Here is a 14,191-nt window from a genome sequence, read left to right as displayed (position 1 = left end):
ATAATACTTTATTTATTTATTTTTACATTTTTAACAGGAATTCCTGTAACAGAATTCCCTCCATTTTCTAGACTTGAAACACTGTTGTTTCAGGTATAGTCAGGTATAGTCAGGCTACCTGTGGAAACCACACAAACAACAGAAATGCAAAAAAAGAGAGCAGAGTCGGAGGATCAGGAACAGGCCTGCATAGTACTATTAGGCAGTTTTGCTTTCTGGACACGTGCATTGAAACATTTGGGTGAGATTTTTGCAAGGGTGTTTTCAAACACTCCAGCATTCATTTGCGTGCACACACACACACACACACACACACACACACACACACACACACACACACACACACACATATATATTCCCGCTCTGCTTGCCTCTCTCGACACTGTGATTTTCCCGTCGGGTGACTTATTATCATGACTGTTATTAGAGCATCCATCACCTCTAAGCAGTTTTCTGGAGCCGGCTACCAGGCTCACATCTGTTTCCTTTTGTCGTCTGCACTGTGCGTGATACAAGGCACTCGGGGGGTTAATAAAGCAGTGATGTCAGCGACATGCTCAGCACCCACTGTAGTTCATAATTCAGCTATTTGCGGCCACTATTCTGGCAAAAAGCACCGCTCCCTCTGTGATGAAATTAACTTGCGTTGTCTCTAGGTGCCAAACAAGTTAGCCCCAGCTCATGTGCTTCGGCTGTAAAACTGTCTCCTGCATGAGTGTTTCAGCAAAGCGTTTGCCTAAATCAAAAAAGAAATCTCAGACTGAGATGTCATCTGAGCTGTGGAGGGTCTCCAACCCTGTGTAATTTAACTCTGACGTAACTTTCATGAGCATAGAAATAAAACCAAGATGCTTTTTAACTTGCATGGACTAAATGCAGTAATTACTAGCTACTGATGAGCAATTGCAGGCACTGGAGTGAAGTGGCATCCAGCAGAAAGACTGGAGACCAGTTCCTTAAAAAAGGAACAGTAAAGGCTGACCTCTGTGGGTGTGTAACAAAATTTTACTGTGTTTGCTTTCATGCCTGTTTTGTGGGTATGCATGAAGTTCAAAAAAAATTATAATAAACTGTGGTCAGGCGCATGGCACACCTGATGAAAACTGAGCTGCCGGGTGGAACCCTCAGAAGCTGGAGGGGGGTGGAGTAAGAGGGGAAAGAAAGAATGAGACAGACAGTGTGTGTGTGTGTGCGTGTGTGTGTGCGTGTGTATGTGTCTGAGAGTGACAGTGTAAGAGTGAGTAAGCGAGTGGGCGGAGAGGGCTGAAGCCCAAGGGGTGGTTTAGGTAGGGGTAGGAGTGGTGGTGCTGGTGGTGGTGGTGGGGTGTCAGTGGCTGTGAGCCCAACCAAAAAAGGGGAGGGCACAAATGTAAAGATATTTAAGATGCATGCAGAGCAGGCCTTCAGAGAGGAGAGAGCAAAGGCCCAGGAAAGAGCTGGAAGAAGAAGAAGAAGAAGAAAAAAGAGAGCAAGAAGAAAAGCAAGGCACTCCGCCGGGAACCGGTCAGAACCTTCTCAAAGAACCAGCAGTAGACTCTCTACTCTCATCCCTTCAGCACTAACGGCACTTTGGGACCTCCAGTGCAGAGCAAAGAAAGAAGCCATCCAGGACCAAAAGGCACCAGCAGAAGTTGTTGTTTCCTGAACTAAGACGATGAGAAGAGTAACGGTCAGAATGGCGGTCATCTCCACCGCACTCTTTCTTTTATTGCTGGGCCAAACATGGGCCGAAAAGCGCCAGGCTCCCCCAAAAGCGCCAAAAGCGCAGTGTTGTGATGAGGTGCGTTCCTTGAAGGTGCAGGTGGCCAACCTGACAAGCCTGTTGGAGGACTTGACGAAAAAGCAAGAGTCAGATCTGATGAAGCTAGTGAGGCAGGTGATGGATCTGGAGAAACAGAACCAGCAGCAGGAGGCCCGAGTGACGGAGGCGGAGAGCAAATACTCCGAAATCCACAACCGTGTGGAGATCATGCAGCTTCAAGCGGTTCAGTCTGCCCCACACACCACCACAGGTAAGGAACAAAACGTGTAGTCGAACGGAAGTGACTTAGAGGGTTTCTGAACTTGTTCAGAGTTTGAATGGTTAGCCTAAAGCAAGTACATCTACTAAAGGAAGGGGGTGTGGATGAGTGTGTTTGCCTTTTTCATCTCCACATGTGCCCTTTTACCCACACCCTCCAGGGTCATGGGTCACATATGCAAGCTGTTGACATTTGTCCCAGCTTGGCCTCATTTAGTCATTTTGGTCACTAGAGAATCCCATCAGTGAGCTCAGGGTGACCATGACTTTATATAGCTCTACAAACTGATTTTACAATCCAAGAGCCTGAAAGCTTTTCAGGCTTTCAACTCCTGGTCATGTTTTCACTGAGGTCTAAATGGGTTCTGGTTCCACAGCTCCCCCTGATCCCCCTGATGACTATGGGAATGGAGCTTTGCCTTGGATTTCCTTTCCTAACACTTCTTCTTCATTCAGTAATTCTCTCGCTGAGATGTTGCATCCAAAACCGCAAAGTCTTCTGGCTTTTGGAAAAGAAAACAATACTGCCGAACACGTTGCAGAGCTTTCCTTCTCCAAATATACAATCTGAGATGCACACAGCTTAACCGCCACAGTCAAAACATGCCTGCTCATTAAATCAGAGACGTGTGAAGCTATTTTTGCAATGATGTAATGCCCAGGCCCATTGACAAAAAAGCTGTAGTTCCTTCACACTAATGCAGGGTTAGAAGCTCATTGAGGAAAGTGCTGTACATCTCCAATTATACTCACAACACACACAGAATTCCCACTTACAACATTCCCACTTACAAAAACTGTTAAAATATTTCTAGCGTGGAAAACAGTAATTAACTGAGGGGCTCTCCAGATTTTTAGGGCTGGCTCAGCTGTGATTGGCAGGTGATGATAGTGTGTGAGCACGTCTTGCTATTCAAGACAGCCCATAATTTGTGCTCATACCTTTTCACAAGAATGTCAGTTAAAGGGGGGAAAAAAAGCTCAGTCCATCAAACCCCATCTCATGAAAATCGCCTGCTCTGCTACCCTATTAATCCTTCAAACATAAGCAGGCAAGCGTTCCGCAAGTGCCATGTTTTAGTACCCAATTAGTCGCCGTCTGGCTGGTTTTCCTTTATCCCACTGGCCACTTTTAAACACAGTGGAGCTTTGTTAGGAATTTGCAAACTACACTGGCTTTACCTCAACAACTGAGAGGCTCAGTCGAGCACATAAGTGTGCAAAGTGCCGTAAGGTTCTAAGGGAAACCAATCAAGTTTCCTCTTCAGCTCATTACATAAATTTCCCTACTGCAGCTTCCAAGTTCAGCTAATATTGCTCTATTAGGCGCCAAAGACTGCCATGTCCAATTTCCTCACCTCCTAGAGTCTGGCCATCTGTTCCAGGAGCCTCCTTGCTTTTAGGTGTGCCATTCAAAATCGCCTGGTGTTGAGCTTTAACAAGTTTGTTACTTCTCTCCCCTAGATGCAATCTACGACTGTGCATCCTTGTACAACAAGAACTACCGAATTTCTGGGGAGTACAAGCTGCCCAAAGATGACTTCCTGGGAACACCTGAACTGGACGTAAGTCAGAATCTTAGCATTTTGCCCAGCCTTAATTGAGAGCCTTAAAACAGAGATTTTTTTTTATTTAATTATATTTTATTGAATTTAGGTCTACTGTGATATGGAGAAGAGTGGTGGCGGCTGGACAGTCATCCAGAGACGCAGAGTGGGTCTGACCAGCTTTGACCGGGACTGGAAGCAGTACAAGAACGGCTTTGGAACAATCCGTGGGGACTTCTGGCTTGGCAATGAACACATCTTCCGTCTGACCAGGCAGCCAACAGTGCTCAGGATAGAGCTGGAGGTAAGGGCTTCAAATAATGCAGAACAAAGGCAAATGCTTTATTGGCTTCAATAGATGGCAGATGCATGGTAACAGGCTAGAACCTGCTTGAAGTCTTCCATCACGTGTCACTGGCTGAAGGTTACTGTTTTATTGGAAATTCCAGGACTGGGAAGGCGCGGTACGCTATGCAGAGTACGGCTTCTTCACGCTGAAAAATGAGCTTAACAGCTACAAGCTCCTTTTAGACAACTACAGTGGCAATGCTGGTGACTCACTGCGCTACCACAACAACACCAACTTCAGCACCAAGAACAAGGACAACGACAAGTGTGTGGATGACTGCGCTCAACTTCGCAAAGGTAAGAAACTCTAGAAATTGTTCAAGAACACCAAGATATCTTTGGCAGAACTCAAAAACCTGGTCGGATACATATCTTAATGGTTTCTCAATGTTGCTGTTGTTTTTTTCCTGAAGGTGGCTACTGGTACAACTGTTGCACCGACTCAAACCTGAATGGTGTGTTCTACCGCTTTGGGTCGCACACCAAGAACACTGATGGCATCACCTGGTACGGCTGGCACGGACCAAACTACTCCCTCAAACGGGTGGAGATGAAGATCCGACCCCAGAACTTCACTCCTTAATGACTTGAGCACAAATGTAGCATTCTTGCTTGACATAACCACCTACGAACCCTGTGCAGCACACACTAATTCATGCATCTTTACTTAGAAAAAAAAAACACTTCTATGCATTTGTATTACAGAGAATATTCCGGACTGAATGTGTGACCAGTATGTACGATTGTAAATTGTAGTTGTCTTGATATTTATCGCAAATATTTTATTTTCTTTATGCTTTTTGTGCCACTGACTGATGGGGTAAACAAGGGTCTTGGTCTTGTCTTATATTTGGCATCAGTTAGATATCAACCGGACATCATTTTCAGACGAAGCCATCCCCACAAGATGGCTTCATTGTGCTTGGTCTTTATTAGAATGGGAATAACCACCTTTGACAGGTTTTAGTAAATTTACAAATAGAGTACACTGAATTGTGTAAAATGTAAAATGTGTACAGTTCTATATACACCACTGAATGATTCATTGATTAAATTGTCTTTTTAAAAATGCCTTGTTTGGTCATATTCATGCACTTCAACTGGATTACAAAGGAGTTTAAAAGGAAGACAAATGGCTGAAACAATTGGTGTTGGTCTATAAGCACTTGACTCTGAGATTTCACGTCACTTTATCAAACAATGACCCTAAACAATGATGACCTATTGAGCCCCGACTACCAAATCCCTTCTGCACAAGGTGGCTGGTATTTGTTGCAAACTAGACGTAAAACCTGACGTAAAACTGCCTGATTTGTGAGACTCTTGGTCAAGCTTAATTCCCACGACTATACAGCCTGGCTGTACGTTTATGCGAAGAGTCATAAAACCCATGTGTCACAAGGTCACTGGCAGCCAAGGGAAATGTTGCGAGACAATGCACTGTTTAGTTTCACATCCATCTTAGACATTCATCAGTCTGTCGTGAGCAGTGGGTTCTGAATTCCTCATCAAAATATCAAAAAGATCCTCGTCAAGCAGCACAGCAGCCTGTACAACTGTGAAGAACTCGATAAAAAAGGGTAGAGAAGCATTAGACACATCGCAGAGCAAGCACAGCAACAGAATGCTTAAAACCTAATATACAAAGCAACTGAACCTGGGGTGTGAGGCAACCTACAGAAATACCAAACGCCTTCCAGTCATTCTATGTATAAGTTCCCCACGTTCCATAAACATCTTTCAGCCTCAGTATAGCTGGTGGAGGGCCAGTGGAATCCCGGGGGGAGGTCCACATGAGGTCACGGAAGGAGGAACGGTGTGGCCTAGCTTGACCTTTCGCTGGCATATGTGCGGTCTTCCTGGAAGACACACTCCATTTCTCTAAGCCATTCATCAGTCAGTCTATTCCAAAGGGTTTCTGGTGAGAGCTCCTTTAGTGGGAAGTTATAAAAGAGCCTCGCCTTGCCTCGCCTTTGCTAAGTCATTAATCAAGCCCTCATTAAAATGGCTTCTTTTGTGGTTCCGGTTACAATCAGGTTTAAAGTAATAAGTTACATTCTTCAAAGTCTGCTGAGCAGAAAGCATTTCCTTGTAAATTCAGCAAAGCTACCCTGGCTGATGAGAACACATAAGTAGTTTACTACTGTGGAAAGATGGCTGTTTTCATGCATGAAAGGGGAAGCACATCAGAACAGGGTGTTATCCATTTAAAATGTTCAGATTTTCCACCTCAAAGAAGTCTAAAAATCTTCTGGGATTTTGGCATGCTTCGTAAAAATCACAGTTAATCAAGAAGCCCTTTAAATTAACATCCGTACTGATTAGTTTTAGTGCAGAATGACCACAACAAAGACACAAAAAAAAAAAAAAAAACAAGAAAAGGAAATACAGAATAGTTGCACAGCTTGTGTGGCTCCCACTTTCAGACAGTTGCTAGGCTGTTGCTATGTGTGAACTTGTTTTTGCTGGGTGGTTTTTATGGTGATGATTAAGTGGTTGATACAGAATCCCAGGTGTTGCCTAGTGGCTGCTGTGGAACCCTGTATGGTTGATCAGATGTCACTAGTGCATTTGTATCAAGCAAAAGAAGCAGCACAACAATAAGCAAACAGCAGAAGAAACAGAAGATGAAGCATAAGAAGCAGCATGCAGATAAAGATGAAGCAGAAGAAGAGGAAGAAGATAATGCATAAGAAGCTAAATAATCACAAAAAGGCATAAAAAGAAGAAACATCAGAAGAAGCAGCAGCAGAAGAGCAGTGGAATAAGCAGGGGACACAAGAGAAGATAAGGCCTAGCAGAAGCAGGAGAATGAGAAGAGGCAGAAGCAAAAGAAGGAGCAGACAAAGCAGAAGATGCAGAGCAAACACAGCAAAAGATAAGAAATAAGAAGCAGAAGAAGAGGAAAAAGAAGAAGCTGAAGAAGAAGAAGAAGAAGAAGAAGAAGAAGAAGAGAAGACAGAAGAAGCAGAAGAAGAAGACAGAAAAATCTGCGGAGAAGGCATAAGAGGCAGAAGAAGCAGAAGAGAAGACAGAAGAATCTGAGGAGAAGGCATAAGAGGAAGAAGAAGCAGAAGAGAAGACAGAAGAATCTGAGGAGAAGGCATAAGAGGCAGAAGAGAAGACAGAAGAATCTGAGGAGAAGGCATAAGAGGCAGAAGAAGCAGAAGACAGAAGAATCTGAGGAGAAGGCATAAGAGGCAGAAGAAGCAGAAGACAGAAGAAGCTGAGGAGAAGGCATAGAAAGCAGAGTAATAAGAAAAAGCTGAGGAGAGGGCAGAAGAAGCAGAAGATGAAACATGTAGCAGAACAACAGAAAACAGAAGAAGCAGCTGAGGAGAAGGCAGAAGAAGCAGCTGAGGAGAAGGCAGAAGAAGCAGATGTAGAGACAGCAGCTGAAGCAGAACAAGCAGAGAAAGCAAGAGAAGATGAAGCAGAGGCGGAAGCAAAAGAAGCAGCAGAAAAACTCAGGAGGAGAGGAAACAAGAACAAAAAGAAGCAAAAAAAAGAGACAAAGATGAAGCAGAACAAAATCAATGTGAACTGGATAACAATATGAAACAGAAGCAGAAAAGGTAGAAGAAGAAGCAAAAGCTAAAAAAAGAAGCAGCAGACAACAAAGACGAAGAAGCAGAGAAAGCAGAATAAGATGCAAAAGCAGAAGAAGAATATAAATCCAAAAACAAGAATAAAAAAAATACTGGATAATATACTGAACTATATGCATTTCTTCTAAACAGATGGACCGGGTTACAAACACACTCTAAAGACAAACACACATACACACCACCATCACAGCATTGTATTTGAATGATCATCCACACACATAGAAAGCAAATGAAATCTTCTTAAATCAAAACCTGCTGCTTTCACAAAGTGCATTCAACTCATGTCTAAATGCTGTTAAATTATCACATTTTTAAGAGGGCCTGACCACTCATTAAATAACAATCCATAAAAGAAGATTATTACACATAATTCATGCTCTGTAGAAATGAACTCTATCAACTCTGAACAAACTGCCAGCCAATGGCATGTCCTCATTTTCATCTTTATCACTCAAGTCTACGATCTCTTGGATTCTACATCACTGAGTGAGCCTCGAGAGAAGGCTATGCGTTTACCCACTGTAAACCTTCTACAGCCCAGCTTCCTTTCTACATTTCAGCCAATCCTGGCTCCTCTTCTGTGCTTGGTAGCCAAGCTGCTGTCTGCTACTGTCATCATGGGCCTCATGTGGCCTCATACTGAGCAGAGAAACCTCAGAATGCACGGCAACAAGGCTTCCGAAGGGAGATCACATCAGCTCATCAACTCATCCTGTCTCTCATGACGTCCAAAGTTCTAAAAGAATCACTGGTCATATTAACAACTCAAAAAAAAAGGTTTTTTATTAAATTGAATTAGAAATCCGATAACATGTAAATATTAATATGTGAAGTATGAAATGTTAAGTTATTTATGTAAGTAATTCCTTAATGTAAGTAATTCATTCTCAGATAAATATATATATTTAGATCTGACTATTTTTACTATTGAAGGCATTCTGCATTCTGAATTTCATAGAAACTGTATGATTATTTTATTGTAACTCAATACGGAATAGCTTTCTTATTTCTTACAAAGTGGTGTATCGCTGTCTAGCATTAAGTGTGTTTAGAAATCGTGCAATTGTGAAGCTGAAGAGTACGGTCATAGCAGAATTATTTATTTATTATTATTTTTATTTTTTCAGGAGATATTTTTTAACAGATTAGACAAGATTAAATACCTGCAAAAGGAAGCAGAAAGTCAAAGGAAATACATATTAAAGAACCTGGACCTGAAAACCATTCAAACTCTCTCTTCCACTATATCCGTGTAAACATTAGTAACATAGGCAAGTTTAGCATTTAAGTTATAGTTATGAGTAAATATGTCCCACTGTTCAGCGTTCAGAGTTTTTCAGCTGAAGTTTAACATTTTTAAACTGGATGGAGCTGAAACTCCGGAAAGTGTGTTTGGTAGAATTACTGGTGTGTTTAGGAACAGGCAGTAGCTTCAGCCACTGAAGATGATATGACCGTAAGTCATTTAACTCTACTATTTATAGAGGCTAAAAATGTTAAAACACACTGATATATATATATATATATATATATATATATATATATATATATATATATATATATATGTGAAGGAAATCTGGCAAAATAGGACAATCATATGTTTAAAAAAAAAATAATCTGAGCCAAGAAAATTGCAGTGCATCAGCTGATATTATATTTAGTCGTTGAGGCTTCTTCTAATTTTTGTTAAAGTTGTTTTTTTCCTGTACTGGTTAAAGCTGACTGTTTTAACTAGAAATTAAACAAATTAAGGCTTCTCTCTTTAATTACTGCTCACTACTGTATGGTCTACAACATTCTAGATTAAGTATTTTTAATTTGTTTCATACTACTGAAAGTAGTGCATACGTTCAGTAACCTGCACCAGCCTACACCTGCACCCTTGAGGCATCAGAAGATCTGCTTTGACAGGGGTGTTGGTCATCTTAGCCGCTGGCCAGTGCACCTGCTTACAGAGCCTTTGCGAGGACAGCCTCTGGCTCAAATGTGAAGCGTTTCCCGTCATATCCAGACAGTGAGGAGAACAGAAAAATGTGTTTTGTGGAAGCCATGCTGGCAGATGAGTGTCTTGGAATAGGTGCGGGGCAGTTAGCGGAATCTGATTCAGGGTTGAGACGTTCACTACCTGTAAACAGAGCTGATGCATTGATGACAAACTCTTTCCTGTTTATGGCTTTTGATACAAGAATTAGAATTCAATATGGGACGCAATTTTGTTCCAAGTATTTTTACTCAGGCTGGACCAAACATATCCAAATCCTTGAAGATTGCAGAAATCCTCACATCTCCAACTCACTATTCACTATGGAAATCTTGTTCAATCCAAACGCCTTGGAATCATTAGTCCAGTCGCTGTTTACAAATAATCCTAATATTTCAAATTGCTGTCAGATGACTTCTCTAAATCCAACAATGAATCTTCCACTCCATGTACCAAAAGTCTAGAGTGACGGATCCATGAGTGTTCTTTTGCAAAAATTTAATCAGAATTTTCCATAAAAAAAAGATCTTGGATCATTTAACCAAATCACAGCATGAAAGCCGCCGCAACGGCACGACTTAAAGAGCTCCAAACTGAAAGAGAAGCAAAGCATTACGAACACTCTGAAGCATCTCCAGCCTCTCTAATTACTGAATATCATCAGTGCTCCACAGAAGCTACTTCCTCAATTACAATGGAATTATACAAAAACGAGTCCCTCAGATGCTAAAAAGCAAAGCCTGTTTATGGGAAATCCTGGAGAGGTGAGAACCAGCTGGGTGTGCTGAACACATCTTGCTGCTGGCTCTAATCAAGGCCTGCAAAAATTGAAAACAGGCTCTTGGGAAGCCAATTCCAAACGCACAATGAATGAAACGAGGCACAAGTCCAATTAAAAGCCTGGAAAACAGATAAGTTGCTCTCTATTCTTGCAGTATAAAATGAAGAGGTGAGAGACTATGGAAATGATGATGGCAATATCTAAAGGGTAAGGTAGATGTGCAGAACTAGTGTTCCACACCATGTGAAGCCAAAAAAGGCAAAATTTCTGAAACCAACCTTAAAAGCAATAAAATTTAACAGGCTAAGATCTCTATTAGCTTTAAAATTGCATACTGTTGTGTTTCAAGGTCAATGAAATAATAGAAAAATACAGCCTTGCTTTTAGGTCCTGAGCGATGATAAGGCTGTCTCCATTCTTCCAAAACGAAGAAGAAGAGAATAGCTGAGGTACAACAGGAGTATCTCAAATAGCTAAATCACAGAAGTGAGTCCTACTGCTGGAGACAAGAGTCCTCAAGAGAAGAACTGCCCTCACCGACTGGGAATGTGTGCACACTGTGTCTATTTAGAAGTACCTTTGTTGTTGTATGCAGTGGTTCTTTATTAGGAAGGCCTGTACACCTACTCATTCATGCAATTATCTAATCAGCCAGTTGTATGGCAGCAGTGCAATAAATCTTCTAGAATAAAATCTTGCAGATACAGATAAATGCGGGTAGAAAACATAATACGATTAATGTCCAAAAGTTTGTGAACACCCTTTCATAAATTTAAATGAATCTTAACTAAGGCCTCCCCACAATGCACACATACAGCTTGTACAATCTCTATAGTAAAGCACTGCCAACAGAATGGATCTCTCTGGAACAGCTGCACATCAGCCTAAGGTCATCAGGACCTGCATTTGCTAGAACATCCAGAACATCCAACATCAGCACTTGACTGAGTTGAACACAAGTGGACTTTGGAAAGTAAAGAGTAGAGACACAAAGAGGGGGGGCAAACCCCTTTTTATTACCCTTGATTTTGGAAGAAATACTGAATTAATGGGTGTCCACAAACATTTGGCAATAAAGAGTACCTTACATAATCAGAAAAGTGTAATTGTAAGTAATTTCTCCCACGTTGTTCACATTCAAAATAACGTGGCTAGAGGTAATATTAGAATTAAAATTAGATTTAAGACCTGTTTATATAACCTTTAACTTCTGAATCGCTGTGCAAAACTTACATAACACTGTACCTGGCAATGTTTGCACCTTAGTGTCATGGCAAATGGAACACTACTTTGAACAGCGTAAGCCACTAAAACCCAGGCTTTTCTCCTTAAAAACCATTAAGCACATTCCATCGCAACGTTTATAGAAGAGTCACGGGAGAGACTTTAGTAAACTTGCCACATTTTCCAGTAAAAGCTTTTTTGGTAAATTTACAGACCAAAAATGCAATGAAACAACCCAACTGCAAAAGGACTTGGAAGAATAACAGACTGTCCTTGGTTCTACACTTTGATTATGTAATATTCCCTTGTAGAAAAGGTATGTGTAAAGTCATTACAAAAGAGAGATGGGTGTATGCACGCCTGCAGAGCACAGAATGTGGGTGCGTAGCAGCATCATTCAAACAGCCATGCATTTGTTCACATATGCAAGTCTGATATAAACTAAATTGAATAATACTGACCAACACACTAAAGCCTTTATGAAACCCAGACTGATGTTTGTTCAAAAATCTACTCACACTTGGCTTCTCTATGAATGAAGCAATTTTTTTCCTACCTAATAAGAGATTCCAGAATAAGGGGAGATGGGCCCTTTTGGAATTCCAGTTCTTTGTAGTGTAGGGCCTTGGCATAGGCACGGCATTTTGCAGCTCTCTCTCCGAGGAGAACGATCCCATTATCATCCCTCAAAGGAAGCGGCCCCTACAATAAAAAAGAAGAAAACTCAGAGATGAAAAAGTGAAAGAAAGTGTATGTACTTTGTCACTGCACTTAAACACATTTTTTTAATTAGCTGTACCTGACAAAACTTTACATTTCTAATATATTTTAAAAGGAAAACCTGTACTTTTTACTCACTACTTTTTGTAGTTGCTTACTTTAAATGTTTAACTTTTCTGTATTTAATCAGGCAGCTCCTAATCAAGTGCCTTATCGAGCATCCTACTGTTAGCAAATCTGCATCCTGCAAAACCTTCCGTTTGTGAAATCTGATGGAAATAGAAATTGTTTTCAAAATAAACTTCATAAATCTACTTCACTGTTCTTCTGTTTTATGACTGTTCTACTTTATGTACTCACGGCCTTCTGTACACAACTGACAGTGTCAAATATTAGTTCCACCAGTTCAACAGAGTTGGATGACATTGACAGAGGTGAATATTTTATTAGTTTTCTGGGTAAACTGTACCTTTACCACCACTATCTTAAAACCAAACCATAATATTTATTTTGTACTTGATGATACAAAAAAATAAACCTTTGTTCGCAGAAGTAATCTTGCTGTACTTTTCTCAATAGTAAAGGATTGTTTTTTGTTTTCCAATAATTAAAATGACAAAAATAATTTAAGTTATATATAGTATACTTGTATAGGCATCTCACTCAAGTTGTACGTTTTTTTGTGATGTTCTATGTACTGTGTGTACTGAATATAAAAAAAATACTTTTACATGAGAACAAATATCTTGGTAAAAGCTCAAATATGACATTTTTAAGTATTTACACTTTTACTTAAGTATGAGTCTTTTGTACTTCTGCCACCTCTCAATACACCAATGTTCAATTTATAATTTAATATTCAACAAATTTACCCATTGAGTAGGTAGGTATTAGAAGATAACTGGTTGCTAAGCAACATAAGGGCCAAAAAATCTTTCTATGAGCATCATGATGGGTTTTAAAAACGTATTTTCAACAGCTTTGAATGTGGTTAGAACAGGACAAAATACAATAGGCTTTGAATGGGATTACATCACTCAGCCATTACAAATCAGTTCCCAAAGTGTTCTGCGCAATACCACACTTATTAAAACTTGCAAACCATGATACCCAGCTGGAATGCAATCGTGGGTGTGAGCGGCATTAACTGGGCGGCAACCCACCAGAACAAATCTTCCATTCATTCAAACTCATTCTGCTACACAATGAAGTCAGAACATGAAACTAAAGAAGCAGTCCTTCACAGACAGGACATGGGAAAGCTTGTGGGCTGTTGTATCATCATTATAATTATTTGACAGCAGGGTGCTCACAGGACAAAATATTCGCCCTCGCTGAACACTCTTTTCTTCCATCCCCACCTATTTTTATTTTCTCGGGAGAACATAATTCAAGCATAGCGTCCTTGAACTGCCTTTACAACATATTTTAACAAAGTGTCAGTTTAACTGGAAGCGCTTCATACGTCCATTAGGCAGGACATTCTTAACTTAAGATGAACAGTTGGAAGTACTCTAAAAAATTTCACGTCATATTAAGACAGCACACACAAATCCTGCAGGACGACAGATACAGCTCATGGTCTGGAAATAAACTGCTGAGTTACAGCTTTATTATTTTAGGTTTCGACAGCATTTAAGTGCTAAAAGTGAATAAAATGTTCCATCACAACAGTCTTCATCTAGGCCCTTGGGGTGTGTGGTTTGGTAAGGGGGCAGCACTATAATACGATATCTTGGGTTTTAAAAGATTGTACTTACAGGCTCACATATTTTATTACTTAATTTCTGAAATCATTTTTTCTATACAGCAGAGACAGACCAATCAGTGTTTCTGATTGGCTGGATGCCACAGTAATCTTTCCAGGCAAACTTGTACTTTACTTTTTAAAATGAGCCACATTTAAAATGCTGTCAAACTGCAAGCACCGGCTGTGAGAGTCAGTGAATTCCCATGCAGATT

At 40.6% G+C, this 14,191-nt stretch overlaps 2 protein-coding genes across 2 annotated transcripts in view; one reads left to right on the top strand and one right to left on the bottom strand.

The window, feature by feature from the left end:
* The window catches only part of mtor (mechanistic target of rapamycin kinase), a 130,915-nt gene that overhangs the window by 75,943 nt on the left and 40,781 nt on the right, over window positions 1-14,191 (bottom strand). The window contains exon 28 of the mRNA XM_072682248.1: window positions 12,066-12,211. Within this exon, the coding sequence (XP_072538349.1) occupies window positions 12,066-12,211 (146 nt within the window). The remainder of the gene's footprint in view (window positions 1-12,065; window positions 12,212-14,191) is intronic.
* angptl7 (angiopoietin-like 7) lies at window positions 1,655-4,631 on the top strand. The gene is made up of 5 exons (XM_072681040.1): window positions 1,655-2,012; window positions 3,485-3,585; window positions 3,677-3,871; window positions 4,017-4,212; window positions 4,329-4,631. The coding sequence occupies exons 1-5, from the start codon at window positions 1,655-1,657 to the stop codon at window positions 4,496-4,498; spliced, it is 1,020 nt and encodes a 339-aa protein (XP_072537141.1). The 3' UTR covers window positions 4,499-4,631.

This window comes from Salminus brasiliensis, chromosome 6 (genome assembly GCF_030463535.1).
Source record: "Salminus brasiliensis chromosome 6, fSalBra1.hap2, whole genome shotgun sequence".
Taxonomy (NCBI): domain Eukaryota; kingdom Metazoa; phylum Chordata; class Actinopteri; order Characiformes; family Bryconidae; genus Salminus; species Salminus brasiliensis.
Note: the sequence above shows the minus strand (reverse complement) of the source record. Positions and strands in the feature narration are given on the sequence as shown.

Excerpts from the sequence above, each read along its gene's own strand:
- angptl7 (XM_072681040.1), top strand. The coding sequence starts at position 1,655 with ATGAGAAGAGTAACGGTCAGAATGGCGGTCATCTCCACCGCACTCTTT. Across the intron at positions 3,872-4,016 it reads TGCTCAGGATAGAGCTGGAG|GACTGGGAAGGCGCGGTACG; the intron begins GTAAGGGCTTCA and ends TGGAAATTCCAG. Across the intron at positions 4,213-4,328 it reads CTGCGCTCAACTTCGCAAAG|GTGGCTACTGGTACAACTGT; the intron begins GTAAGAAACTCT and ends TTTTTCCTGAAG.